The sequence below is a fragment of the Callospermophilus lateralis genome, chromosome 5 (assembly GCF_048772815.1).
Source record: "Callospermophilus lateralis isolate mCalLat2 chromosome 5, mCalLat2.hap1, whole genome shotgun sequence".
Lineage (NCBI taxonomy): Eukaryota > Metazoa > Chordata > Mammalia > Rodentia > Sciuridae > Callospermophilus > Callospermophilus lateralis.
The window spans coordinates 43,263,124-43,277,406 of record NC_135309.1 but is presented as its reverse complement, the minus strand read 5'-3'; the positions used below and the strand labels follow the sequence as shown (position 1 = coordinate 43,277,406).

Sequence of the window (14,283 nt, the reverse complement as noted above, 5' to 3'; positions counted from 1 at the left end):
AAATCCTATCCAGCTGAGCTGCTGCCCATATAGAATCTTCTCTAGCTCCAGTGTCTCCTGTACTGAGAGGATATGCCCTCTGGTAACAATAAGCAGGATGCTGTGGCAGTGAGCTCATGGGCTTTTTCCCGAAAGTCTGACCCCTCTCTTCTTCCTCTACCCACAGGTGAGGCTTTCCCTGTTTCGGAGCACCACCAGCACACAGACCTCACTGCTCCCCCTAACAGCCCCACTGGCCACCACCCCCAGCCAGCATCTCTGATCCCTTCTCACCCCAGTTCCCTTGGCTCCCCGCCCCACCCACACTTGCTGCCTACCACCCCAGCAGCACCTTTTCCTGCCCAGGCTTCAGAGTGCCCTGTGGCTGCTGCTGCTGTCCCCCATCTCTCAGGGCCATGTCAGAGCCCCCACGTACCTTCCACCAGCATGCCACTCCTGAAGATGCCTCCACCATTCTCGGGGTGCAGCCACCCCTGCAGTGGGCACTGCAGTGGGCATTGCAGCGGGCCTCTCCTCCCACCACCAGGCTCTCAGCCACTCCCTAGCACTCACAGGTAAGTGAACTGTGTGAAGACCACACTCCCTGCTCACTGGAACTCAAAAGAGTTTTGGAAAACTTTACCAAGGGTACCTTTGGAGTAGAAATTAAAAGGTAAATTGAAGTAGATAGTAGCTCAGTGGTAGAATGTATGCTTGGCATGAACAAGACCCTGGGTTTAAGCGCCAGAGATGTGTGTACGTACATAGTAGTTGCTCTTTTTTTTTTTTTTTTTTTTTTAATTGTTGTCCCAATTATAAAGAAATTTTTTTTTAATTTAGGAAAAAATGTCCTTGTAGCCTAAATTTCTTAAAAACTGTGTAGTTTTTCTTAATGTTTTAAGTATCATATCATGATCATTTCCCCAATTAAAATTCCTCCTTTTTTTAAAATTTATAAGTGTGCCTCACACAATGCTAGGCAGGCACTCTACCACTGAGCTACAACCCCAGCCCTAAAATTCCTTTTTTTTTTTTTTTTTTTTGGTACCAGGGATTGAACTCGGAGGCACTCTACCACTGAGCCCCTACCACTGAGCCACATCCCCAGACCTGTTTTGTATCTTATTTAGAGACAGGGTCTCACTGAGTTGTGTAGCGCCTCGCTATTGCTGAGGCTGGCTTTGAACTTGCGATCTTCCTGCCTCAACCTCCTGAGCTGATGGGATTACAGGAATGTGCCATCACGCCCAGCTAAATTCCTCTATTAAGGACCACATACAACATCTTACTTTATAGCTCCAGTATAGTTTATTTTACCATTCTATTCTTAAACATGTAGGCATTTCCAGTTTTTTAACCAAGAGAAATAAGGTTATAATAAATATTCTAAAACTGTATTTGAGTGTGTCCTTTAGGAGATCCCTAGAACTCAACATAATTAAGAAACTTATATTAGTATATATTTGAAGTAAATTCTTGGAAGAAGGTAGATATATTTTTTTTAATTTTTTTTTTTTTTTTTTTAGTTGTAGCTGGGCATAATATCTTTCTTTATTTTATGTGGTGCTGAGGATCAAACCCAGTGCCTCACCGGTGCGAGACAAGTGCTCTACCACTCAGCCCCAGCCCCAGCCCTAGGTGTATATTTTTATAAGCCAGATCTATGTTAAACCAGATCTATGTTAATATGTGTTTAGATTTTCCCAATCAAAAATCCCACTGCCCTGCTGCCACTACTTTTGAAAGATTTTTCCCTCATGTGTCTTTCACATGGTATTAATGGCATCTATACAGATTTGCTGCTTCTGGTTTTCACTTAGCATTACCTCATCAGCATGTTTGTGTTCCTTTGTGATGGTCTTAGCCCTCAGTGTTCAAGGCTGAAGAAAATTAACAGTAGTCACTTCACTGTTCTCTAGTTACTGAACATTCAGGTCATTCCACCATTTTTAACATTATGAATAACATCTTCAAAGATGTCTTGGCCAAAGTGTTTTCCCTTTTTTAGATTTTTCTCCACGGAAAATTCTTCAGAATGGAAAATTTCTCAGTTAAAGGGTGTTTGGGTTTTTTCTTTGTTGTTTTTGAGGAGGGGTTTTTTGTTTTGTTTTGGGGTTTTCTTTTGGTGTTGCTGGCGGAACCCAGGGCCTTTCACATGCTGGAGAAATGCTCTACTACTGAGTTAAATTCCCAGCCCAAGGAGGGTTCTTAATATGCATTGAAAAGCTGCTTTCCATAGGACTCTCCACGTTGATTCAACCACCAATAATAAGAGTCCTGGTCTCAGTACTCACAGGACCACTGGGTATTTTAATTTTCCTAAAATCAGTTTGCTTATGTGACAAATAAACAGTGGTCAATTTGGAGTAAACTTCTGTAAGCACCACTGATGACAATTCCTCCACACTCCTTTTTAAATGCTTGCTACATTTTTTCCTGTCCTTTTCAGCAGCGGAGAGAGGTTGTGTTGGACTGCCCTGAGAACTGAACTTCCACACAGCTCCTGGAGCTCCAACCTCACTCTGGCTCCCTGACCACTTGAGCTTCAATCTGTTCTTGCAGCACTTCAGCTGCTAATGGCCCAGCTCTAATTCAGCCTGTGTTATCCTTACTCTGGGGAAATACTCTCTACAATACAAGAGGCTCACTGGGCATGATGGAGCACTCCCAGCAGCTCAGGAGGCTGAGGCAGGAGGATTGCAAATTCAAAGACAGCCTTAAACTTAGCAAGATCCTTTCTCAAAATAAAAAATTAAAACAAAAAAAAAAAAACTGGACATGTAGCTCAGTGGTTAAGTGCCCCTGGCTTCAGTCCTCAGTACCAAAAAGGAAATACCATGCTGAATTTATAGTATCAGGCACAAGCAGTAGCTCTTAGTCTATGGCCCAGGAGACACATTTGCTTTTCCTCAACTCAGTACTGCCTCAACTGTATTTAAGGCAGCTCCATTCACTGCTGCTGAGACCAAACTCAGGTCATTAGGACCTTAGAAAGTAAAAGGAAACACCTCATTGATCACCTGTGGGTGTGCCAGGAAAACCATCAGTCTGCTGCTCGGTTCAGACAACTACTTACTGAGCACCTGCTATGTACAGTGTTATTGTGCTACACACTGGACCCACAAATCGAAGTAGCACTGTTCCTGTCTGGAGGGAGTACACAGTGTTAAGAGGCAAATAAGCAAACAGATCATTATAGTAATACATGAAAACAGAATAAAGGTGTCCACATGATGCCCTGAGAAGAATGCATATGGTGGGCACAGGCAGGGGAGGCACGGGGAAATCTCAGAGGTTTGTATTTTTGATGGCCCTCAAGAGTAGTTCTTGTGAGCAGTGCAGATCTAGCAAGTAGAGGACAGTTGATGTGGCAGGTACAGGTTTTGGTGCCTCCCTAGACTCCTGTTGCCCACTCCTGCATTACCTTCCCTAACCTCTTCACCTATCTTTCTCCCTTGCAGCAGGGAGCCTGGGTGCAAGGGGCACAAGTTTGCACACAGCGGCCTAGCCTGCCAGCTGCCCCAGCCTTGTGAGGCAGATGAGGGACTGGGCGAGGAAGAGGATAGCAGCTCTGAGCGAAGCTCCTGCACCTCGTCCTCCACCCACCAGAGAGACGGGAAGTTCTGTGACTGCTGCTACTGTGAGTTCTTCGGCCACAATGCGGTGAGTGAGTCTGCCTGGGCTGAACAGGGCTGGGGGCCAGCCAAGGTGAGCAAAGGAGTACCCTGTTCTTCCCAGAGACCCCTCATCATGGTGATCATCACTGCGCTTGGACCCTGTGAGTCCTGGTGCTTGCATCTGCTCACTTGAGCTTCAGGGCACATTTATGAGGTTGGGGTTTTTTAACATTTTGCTACTTTTGCTCTTCTCGTGGTTTCTCTTAAGATTGACTTTTTTTCTTTAGGCAAAAGGAAAGGAAATGGCAGAGAGAAAGCTATGATTCTGATGAGTATGTATACGTGTGTAATCCCAGAGAAGTGAACGCTTGTGCGTGATGAAGGCAGAGTGGAAGCAAAAAGGCTCTCAGTTCCCCAAGTGTGACAGCCAGCCGAGGGACAGGCCGTGAGCACAGACGGCGCCAGGAAGGAGACTCAGATCAGAGTACATGCTGTCTCTGCACAGGGGAGAAAGCAGTTCAGAAGTCTCATAAGGTGAAGAGGAAAGGGCTGCCGGTTAGGGCAGAGCAGCTGAGGATAGGAGGAATGAAAGTAATTCAGCTACCAGTTGCCTTTGAGCTAGGCGCTGTTATCCTCATTTTAGAGATGATAAAATTGAGGCTCACAAAGACTCAGTGACTCGCCCAAGGTCATACAACTTTCAAGTGATGAAGCCCAGGCTCAAACCTGCTAGCCTGGCTCCCCAGTCCGTGCTCGCCCAGCTCTGCCCTGTTTCCTCCCACTCCCTTCACCCCTGGCTGTCTCGGCTCAGAGCCCTGGCATTTGGCCTCTGTGGCTGATGGTAGGGAGAACAGCTGTCTCGCTCCTCACCACATACTTGGTGCCAGCGGGTGGGAGTGCTATGGGCCTCCCAAGCCCAGGGTGTAATGTCAGCGCCTCCCCCTCCCCCAGCCACCCGCTGCCCCGACGAGTCGGAATTATACCGAGATCCGGGAGAAGCTCCGCTCAAGGCTGACCAGGCGGAAAGAGGAGCTGCCCATGAAGGGGGGCGCCCTGGGCGGGATCCCTGGGGAGCCCGCCGTGGACCACCGAGATGTGGATGAGCTGCTGGAATTCATCAACAGCACGGAGCCCAAAGTCCCCAACAGCGCCAGGGCCGCCAAGCGGGCCCGGCACAAGCTGAAAAAGAAGGTGGGTGTGGGGGGAGCTCAGCTCTACTGCCTTTCCTCCCTGAGGAGTCCCTCACCCCAAGCCCCAAGACTTCTGGGGCATGAATGGTGCTAGCTGCCAAAGGCCTTGGCACAGCTCACTGCTCTGGGAAGGTCTGAATGAGTTTGGGAGGCATTAGGGTCAGAGAGTCTGGGGGCAAGTGAAGTGGAGGAAAAATGTTTCTTGGCCTCAGAAGCTGCTTACTGGATTCCTCCAAGCCGAGGACTTGCTTCATTCGGTCATTTATTCATTCAGCAAACACTTCTATAAACAATGGGAGCCAAAGTGTGCTGCATTTAAGTTCTCGTCTGGGAGAAGCTCAGTCCACTGGGGAGACACACAAAAAACTGGACAAGTACATATGTATGACAAGCACTGGAATGAGGGAAGCCCCCATCCTGCCCGGAAGTGGCTTTACAAGAGGCTGACTTGTGAGCAGAGTCATGGGGAGTGAGGACACATACATCAGGAGGGCCTCCTGGCAGCTGGCACAGCATACTCCACAGAGCTTGATAAAGCCAAAGCTGAAAACAGCAGAGAGGCAAGACACAGAGGAGGCAAGGGAGGGCCTCAGGTCCAGCTGAAGATGAGCTTTGCCTCCAGGTGAGGGAATGTTACTGGACGGTTGTCATCAGAGAGTGTGCTTGAGATTTGTACTCTGATTGTGGTGTGGTGGTATGGCAGGTAAATTGAAAGGTGCTAATTTAGGCAGGAAAACCTAGAGTTTGATGCCCCAGCCAGGAAAAGACAAGCCAAGGGAGAGATAATTAAGGGTGGGGCAGCAACAGAAGAGAGAATTGCAAAAGAAGCAGAAGTGACAGGCCTGGGTGATCTGATGGCAGAATGATGGTGGTGCCTTTCACTGAGCCAGGATGGCGTTTACAGAAGACTGAATGCAATTGGGTTACATTTTCTCAGAGGTTCCCATGAAACATCAGCATGGAGAAGGAGGTGCAGGGTTAGGAGTTGCCAATGCAAAGATGTAATTGAAGCCATGGGATTGAAATGGTCCTCAGGGCTAAGGTTTGAACCTAGGGAGCTATTCCCGAGCAGCCCTGCTGCCAGGTGAGTCCCAGAGCTTGGTGGAGTATTCCCTGCAGCTTTATTACCTCTTTGTCCACGTGTCCCCAACTGCATCTGCACAGTGCCACACCCAGAGGAGTCCAGCATCAAAGGGATTTAGGTTTGACAGTCAGCTAGTTCCTGTTCCTGGGTGGTCAAACAACCCTAGAGCTCTGGAAGGCAGAAGTGATTTCCAGCTTTCTGTAGCCCAAAGAATTACTAAGATCCTTCTGCAACTTGAAGTACTAAGCCAAGGAGTTCCACTGCTGCCTTCAGAAAATGGTCAGCACTTTTATGTTCCCATTCAAAGTTGCCAGCGAGAGATGTTCAGTAAGCTACAGTGGTCTTTCTGGCCTCTTAAGGCAGCTGTCCCCAGTTAGGTCCCCAGAGGGTTTCCAGGCCTAATGTGCTTCTAATGAACTTGTGCCCTTTCCCTTTACTCATCACACTGTTTACTCACCTTTTCTTCTTGATAAGCTGTCTCTGCAAGCTCAGTTCAGATGTTTCCCCCTCTGCTGACTTCCTGAGGGAATTCTGCTATGCTCCCACCACACCTTGGACATCTCTCTCAGCTACCATTTGTCATGATCTTTTCACTCATTCCAAAGCTCACTGCGCAGCCACTGTCTGCTAGGCCCAGCCTAGAGGCCAGAACACACACAAACCAAGCATCCCTGCCCTCTGAGATGTAAAATCATGGGGCCATAAGCAGGGACAGACATACATGGGCAGTTGCAATGTCAGGTCATTATCTGTTTAGACAGCAGCCTTCACCCTGAAGTCCCTCCACCTGCCAAAGTTAACCACAATCTGGCTGACCATCTCCCAGTTTCCCAGCAGCCAGATAGTGATGACTGCTTATTCACTCCCACTTTGGGAGTGTCTGTTTCCCATCCCACTTCCAGATCATGACCCTCTCACCTTTGTGTACTAATTCCTAATCCTTTTTTTTATTTATTTATTTTTTAGTGGTACACAATACCTTTATTTTGTTTATATATTTTTATGTGGTGCTGAGGATCAAACCCAGAGCCTCGCACGTGCTAGGTGAGCACTCTACCGCTGAGCCACAACCCCAGCCCCAAATCCCTAATCTTTTGAATCTGAATTCCTGGCCCCACCATTGTAACCTCCTCCACTGAATAATGTCACCTGATCCTTTCTCTTATGCCCACACCAATCTAGTATTCACTCTTAAACTGAGTAAGTAATGGTAAAAGAGCAAGTGAACTGTCCCCATATCTCTCTCTCTCTCTCTCTCTCTCTCTCTCTCTGTCTCTCTCTCTCTCTCTCACCAGTACTCTCAATTCCTTGTCCCATTGCCCTTCTGTCAACACCTTCTCAGAAGAACTGTCCCTCCCCTTCTACACCCCCAAAATAGTACATGACCAGATCTGCCTGGGGCTCCTGGCCAGGTGTTCTCCCTTTGCCTGAGCCCCCACATTGCCTGGCCAGCTTCCATAGCTCCCTAGTCATCTTGCTCCACCTTATGCCCATTTGTATAGCCTCTTTGTCAGAATTCCATTCTCCAGCCTCCAGGTCCTTCATGCCCCCCTTCCCCTTATTTTTGGTAAATAACCACTTTCCATGTCAACAAGGGAAAAAAAACATTGGACAGGCATTGATTACCCCACCTGCAAACTTAACTTTCCTCCTTGTTGGGAGAAGAGTAAGCCCTTTCTCACCCAAATCCATGTGGTCCTTTTTTGCCCCCTCAACCTAACATGAGGCCACCTACTCTGGAGCTGCAGCCTCTTCTGGGATACTTCCCATTGCCTTTCACTGTGTCCACTGCTGTCATTTCAAAGCAGACTCTTTCTCAAGCTTGTAGCCTCTCCTGTACCTTTCCTCTCATCAAAGCCACCATTTCTTGAAAAACAATGTCTGTGTTTACTGTCTTCACCTCCCCCTTGTCAGCTCACTGCAGATTGTTCTTCATCCCTTTGCAGAGTCACACTGATTTCTTTGTTGCCAAATTCAAATTCTGTTCATCCATTTAGCAACCTTTGACATTTTGTGTTTTCCTTTTCAAACTTTGTCTTTGGCTCCTCCGCCCTCAACCAAACAGGGCCAGGAAAGAAGCAGTGGGAACACCATCTTCTCCAGTTTTCTGACCTCTCAGACCACTTTCTGTCTCCTTTGTGAGCACCTGGCCCTCCCACTTGAGCACATCTCCCTGGGAGAAGAAAGCCATGGAGTTTGCACTATACTCCCTGCACTTCAAATTGACATCCCCTACTGCTACTGGGCTCCTCCTCACGGATGTCCCCCAGACACCTCAAACTCAGCAAACTGAGCTTGTTATCTTTCTCCATTATCTCGTCAGTGGTACCACCACCCACCCTGATTGCCGAACCAAAGCTCACCTCTGAATGCCATTCTGGAGGAGTGCATTATACTGACAGAGCAGTGGGCCTTGCAGTTGGACCTCAGTTTGAAGCTCTGCTATGCCACACTTGCTGTATGACCTTGGGCAAATCACTTAACCTCTAAGCCTCGATTTCTTCATCCATAAAATGAGAATAACAGGAGAACCTAAGTCAGATTATTGAGGATGAAATGGAGTGATGTACAAAAAAGGTTGGGCAGAGTGCCTGGCGCATGTCAACGTTTGGTCTATGGAGGCTGCTGTAGCAGCCGCAGTGGTTGGGCAGTGTTTTCTCAACACCTCTCATTCTCTCCCTACCCAATACCAAAAGTCCTATCCAGGTGGCTTTCCCAGTTGCTCTAACCAGTCACTTCTTTCCACCTACTGCCTCTACTTTCAAAGCCTTACGTGGCTGGCTGAACATTGTCCTCGGGCTCAAACCAGAACCCAGTGTGGCCTGCAGGCTCCTTGGGATCCAGCCCCAGCTTAGCTTGCTAGCTTCATTTCTCAGCCTCTCCTCTCTCACCTGCCTTCCCAGCCCCAGCCCCTGCCCTAGCCCCTGTCCCACACAAAAAATAAAATAAAAATAAAATCTAGACTCTGACTGTACCTTTGAATGGTGTGTGTTCCCTAATGATACACTTTTCCATTTCCCAGCTTTTAGGCTTGCTATTCCTTCTGTCTAGAAAGTACTTGTCTCAACTTTCTCCAGGATGATTTCACTCAGCCTTCAGTGCGTTCTCTAGGAAGCACTCCCTGATGACCCAGTCTGGGATAGGAGGATCATTATCTCCCTGTAGCTCTGAATTAAACAGCCTGTTTATGTGTCTTCTCCCCCAGCTGACCAAAGTAAGTGAGGCAGAGACCATGTATGGCTGCATGCCCATCGCCTAGCCCACTGCCTCACAGTTGATGGTTAGTTAATGGTTGGCAAATGGAATTGAAAGCCATGGCAACTTCTGAAGATCTTCCTGGTGTATTATCCAAACTCTGTCATTTTACTAGCCACATAACCTGAGCCAGTTCTGTATTCTTCCCAAAGTCAAGATTCTTCATCTATAAATTGCAAATCGTGGTGCAGCAAGGATAGTAATAAAGATTAGAGGAGTTGGGTTCCTGGTATGTAGCAAAAGATGTGCATTGCTGTGCTTTCTCCTTCTGTTCATATCAGAGTATGTGGTGCTAGTACGCTCCCTCCCCACCAGTACATTTCAGATATTTTGGTTCAGCAGCAAGTTTTTTCTCTGCATGAAATCTTCCATGGACTCTCCTGTCTATAACAACTGAAAGCAAAGCTGTGCTGGTATAGGGAAGCAGTGAGGGGAAAGGGCCTCTGGGCCCTTGGCCATCCCATGGCCTCCAGGCCCTACACACAGCTAGAAATCCTGCTTCAGGCTATACTGTTGCTCACTTGATCCCCCACTACCAAGGCACAGCCTTAGCACTGGGGGAGGAACTTGGCACAGACTTTTTCTCCCTAATAGATGTACATCTATGTAGTAGATGTACTACTTTTTCTCCCTAAGTCACAACCTGGAAGGTTAGGTTCAGAGAGAGTAAGTGATTTGTCCAAGGTCCCCAGGGACAGCTGACCTTAGTCAGTAATAGAGCCAGTGTTCAAAAGAGATGAGAGAATAAATGCCTGCCTGCTAGGACACAGGGTCACCCACTTTTAAGTTGATCCTTAAGGTGGTGGCAAGCTCTCCTTTTTTCTCCTCAGATTCATTTTTTGCTTTTCCCCTTCATTTCCAAATCAAAGGAAAATACTGAGGTGGTGCAAGTCATCCAACACCAGGTGCTCTACCACCTTGAAGTGGGGCTGATGGCCAACAAATTGATTATTCTCCAGATCTGAGTCCATCAAAGCTTATTGCAAGGTGTCAGAGCCTCTCTGGGCTGAGGGACTGCTTTTGCATGTTCATGCCAGGGCCTGGTATGACTGTCCATGTATGCCATTGGGCACACTTTGAGTGTGGCCTCAAGTCATTGAGGCCAGCATAGTCATGAGAAGCATTTCTGTTGGAAGGGCACTCAGATGTAGCATCAGGAGGGCAAATGCATTCCCAGCCACCCAGAACAATCACATCTCCTGTGACAGTCTCATAGCACCCACATCTTCCTTCCTTTAAGACTGTATAATATGACTTTTCCCCTCCCGCCTGCAGAATTGGAGAGACTGCCTCTCCAGCAGCCATGTTCCTCACATGAATCCCCATTTTGGTCTTCAGAATTATTGTCCCCATTTTGATGAGTCCACAGGGACCCAACTGGTAAGTATATGAATTGCTCAAGTTCACACACAACTCAGGCCAGGGAGGCATAACCTGTCTCTTTGAGTTCCAGCCTTCTTAGGCTGTAGGACCAACACAGGGGCTTGGTATGAACAAACTATAAAAACCTTACTCTCTGGGGAGGGCAAACCTGTCCGAAGACATTTCACCCTCATTCTGGCAGTGTCAGGGAGCAGGCCAGGATTGTGAGGCTGTGTCTCCAGCAAGTTAGTAGCAAAGCTGGGTCCCAGACCGATGTGTCCAGTGTCATATTGTGTCTGATAGCTGACAGACCTCTGCTGAAACTGCCTCTTGTATTGGCAGGAAAAAGAGAAGGCCCAGTTGGCAGCAGAAACTCTGAAGCAGGCAAATCGTGTTTCTGGAAGCCAGGAGCCAAGGCCTGCCAGGGAAAGGCTCTTGGAGTGGCCTGACCAGGAATTGGATCGGGTCAACAGCTTCCTGAGCAGCCGTCTGCAAGAGATCAAGAACACTGTCAAAGACTCCATCCGTGCCAGCTTCAGTGTGTGTGAGCTCAGCATGGACAGCAATGGCTTCTCTAAGGAGGGAGTTGCTGAGCCTGAGCCCCAAACTGTATCCCCCTCAAACCTCAATGGCTCCTCAGAGCAACGGCCTGACATCAACCTTGACCTGTCCCCTTTGACTTTGGGCTCTCCCCAGAGCCACACGTTACAAGCGCCAGGTGAGCCGGCCCCACCGTGGGCAGAAATGAGAGGTCCCCACCCACCATGGACAGAGGTGAGGGGCCCCCCTCCTGGTATCATGCCTGAGAATGGGCTAGTGAGGAGACTCAACACCGTGCCCAACCTGTCCCGGGTGATTTGGGTCAAGACGCCCAAACCAGGCAACCCTAGTTCTGAGGACTCAAGCTCAAAGGAGGTCCCCAGTTCCAAGCAGGAGCTGCCTGAGCCTGTGGCCACAGGTGGGAAGCCACGGAAAGGCAAAAAACAGGGTAGTCAGGCCAAGAAGAACGAGGTGAACCCGGCCTCCCATCCTCCAGCCAACATAGAGGTTCCCAGTGCCAAGAGCCAGATATCTGGCCCCAAGCAACCAGGCAAGGCCCCAGAGCTTCCCAACACAGGCAGCTGTGCTGAGGCTGGAGAGGGCAGCCGAGGGAGCCGGCCAGTATCAGGTTGGGCTGACAGCCCCAAAACTGAGAAGGAGAAGGGCAACTCCTGGCGGAACTGGCCAAGTGAGGTCAAGGCACGTCCTTCAGAGCTGGAGTCTGTACAACCCCCAGGCTCAGCAAGGCCACAGAGCTTACCCCAGGGCAAGAGCCGCAGCCGCAGGAGCCGCAACAAGCAGGAGAAGTCAGCCTCCTCGTTGGGTGAGTGCACCAGGAACCAAATGGCTGGTCCCGCACCCCCCAACCAGGCCACAGGGTGGAGGGCAGTCCTCGTGTATGGGCAGTGCTGCCCCCCAGAGCATGACCCCAGAGGCTTGGCTGTGGGCACTGAGCCCCCCTGGCTCTGTCTTCCTAGACGATGTGTTCCTGCCTAAGGATATGGATGGGGCGGAGATGGATGAGACTGACCGAGAGGTGGAGTACTTCAAGAGGTACGTGTGGGCTCATAATTCTCTCGCTTTGCAAGGGGAGCCCCTGCCTATACCCAAGTCCCATATTGTACCTTGAACTTTAGAAAGGCCTAATCCCTGGCTCTTTGGGGTACCTCACTATCCCTCCAGGCCCTGCCACCTAGCTGGTCTGCTGGAACCCAGGAAGCCACTTTCCAGAATGGAACATCTAGGAAGGTGCAAGGCATAGGGAGGATGTGACACATCAGGCACCCCCAGACCTGGGCTTTTTCCAGCTTTTATTCACTCTTTAGTCATTTATATTTCCTCTACCATGCCTGGGCAATCTAGACAAGGAGAGATCGAGAAGTATATAGCACAGTGATCAGTGCTATTAGAGGTGTAGGAGCATGAGGGGGTACAGGATGGGAAGAGGATGGGGGCTTCAAACCAAGCTGGGGGGCAGAGGCAGGCCAGGAAGCTTTCCTAGGAGAGGTGATACCCAAGCTGAAACCTGAAAATTAAGACTGAGTTGGCCAGGGTGTACCAAGGTCTGAGGGTAAGGGAAGCAAGCATACTTAGAGAAATAGAAGCCCATCCCATATGTTAGAGAATGAACTATGAGGTTAGGAAGGAGCTTGAATCTCGGGTGGGGGTGGTCTTCCTGTCCCCCTGGCCTCATGGGCAGTGATTCTTGAGCCAGCAAAGCGCCCATGCCTGCCAGACCCTGATACTTGGGAGCACAGAGGTTGTGTTACATCAGCTGGTTTCTTAGTGGAACACCTAGTGTCTGGAAGAGGGGTCCAGTGAGGAAGCGAGGGAACCTCTGATATGCTTCTTCCTGTCTCCCAACAGGTTCTGTTTGGATTCAGCAAAGCAAACTCGTCAGAAAGTTGCTGTGAACTGGACCAATTTTAGCCTCAAGAAAACTGCTCCCAGCACAGCTCAGTGAGGTAGAGACCCCAGGTTACTTGCATCCCCTGTTCTCTGACATCTTATGTTCCCATTCTCTGCTTTGGGCAAGGGGTTTAGATTTGGGGCTTGTTGGCCGTGGTCTCTGTACCTCTACAACAACCCCACATAAGCCAGTTGGCAGTGTCCAAATATCTAGACCCCGTCTCTTTTCCTGCAGCCACTCACCCCAGGCCTCTGTTGCTGCACTATTCCTTTCTGGCAGACCCTCCTCCTGCAGGGTCCCTTCATGGACTGCCATCCCTGGGCTATCACCACCAAGGCTTAAGCTCTCTACCAGCTGCCAGGAAGCTGCAGAACCCCTGGGGCTGCCCTCGCTCCTTATACAATCAGGCCTTGGGTTTGGATCCCACTTGCTTAGCCTGGTTCTTCAATACAGATGATGAGAGTGGCTTCCAGCTAAAGCAGTGTGAAAAGACAGCCAGCCCCAAGGGAGCAGTGAAGGGCAGATGAGTGAGAACAAGGATTTGTAGATTTTTCAGATATGGAGGATTTTACTGTGGGAAAAGTTCCCTGAAGAAGATAGTAACCAAGCTGCCTCCAGGAAGAAGAGACCCAGCCTCCAGATGGCTCTGGCCTTCCCTCTAACTCCCTGCATAGTTCCTTTTGTCTATTTTTTTATTCTAATTTTTAATTTTTTAATTTTTGGTTCTGGGATTGAACCCAGGACACTTTACCACTGAGCTACATCCCTAGTCCTTTTATTTATTTATTTATTTTAAATTTTTTTTGATTTTTTTTTTTTTTAATTTTTAAAAATTTTTTTAGGTATAGATGGACACAACACAATACCTTTATTTTTATGTGGTGCTGAGGATCGAACCCAGGCAGGTCCCTCCCATGCTAGGGGAGCACTCTACTGCTGAGCCACAATTCTAGCCCCAGTCCATTTTATTTTTTACTTTTAAACAGGGTCTCATTAAATTACTGAGAGTCTTGCTAAAAGTTGCCGAGGCTGGCCTCGTATTTGCAATCCTCACATCTTGGCCTCCCACATCTCTGGGATTATATATACCACCACATCTGGCTGGTCTGAAATATTGACGTTGGATGATATTAGACTGGGTACACACCCTAGGAGAAGGCATTTGTCTGGGAACTTAGTGCAGAAAAGGGCAGCTGGCAGGTGCACCTTAGTGCTGGGCTTGGGGCCTTGCAGTTGTGCACTTTCCTGTCTTAACCCTGAGTTGTGTCCCTGGGGTAACTATACACTTACCCTTCAAGACGGTGGAAAGCTGGGGTAGGTAAGCTGAGCTCATTACCCCCACCCCTG

General features: G+C 48.8%; 1 protein-coding gene across 9 annotated transcripts in view; it reads left to right on the top strand.

Annotated features, from left to right (window-relative positions):
- Fam193b (family with sequence similarity 193 member B) overlaps positions 1 to 14,283 on the top strand; it is a 31,717-nt gene that overhangs the window by 16,170 nt on the left and 1,264 nt on the right. For 4 of the 9 annotated variants that reach the window (XM_076856623.2, XM_076856628.2, XM_076856626.2 and 1 more), the window contains 6 exons: positions 167 to 554; positions 3,441 to 3,642; positions 4,548 to 4,787; positions 10,830 to 11,850; positions 12,005 to 12,080; positions 12,894 to 12,991. In XM_076856623.2, coding sequence (XP_076712738.2) covers positions 167 to 554; positions 3,441 to 3,642; positions 4,548 to 4,787; positions 10,830 to 11,850; positions 12,005 to 12,080; positions 12,894 to 12,990 — 2,024 coding nt within the window. In that variant the 3' untranslated portion in view covers position 12,991. Of the gene's footprint in view, positions 1 to 166; positions 555 to 3,440; positions 3,643 to 3,917; positions 4,131 to 4,547; positions 4,788 to 10,829; positions 11,851 to 12,004; positions 12,081 to 12,893; positions 13,005 to 14,283 lie in introns of those variants that run through there. The other 5 variants (XM_076856624.2, XM_076856630.1, XM_076856629.1 and 2 more) reach the window with 5 other exon arrangements.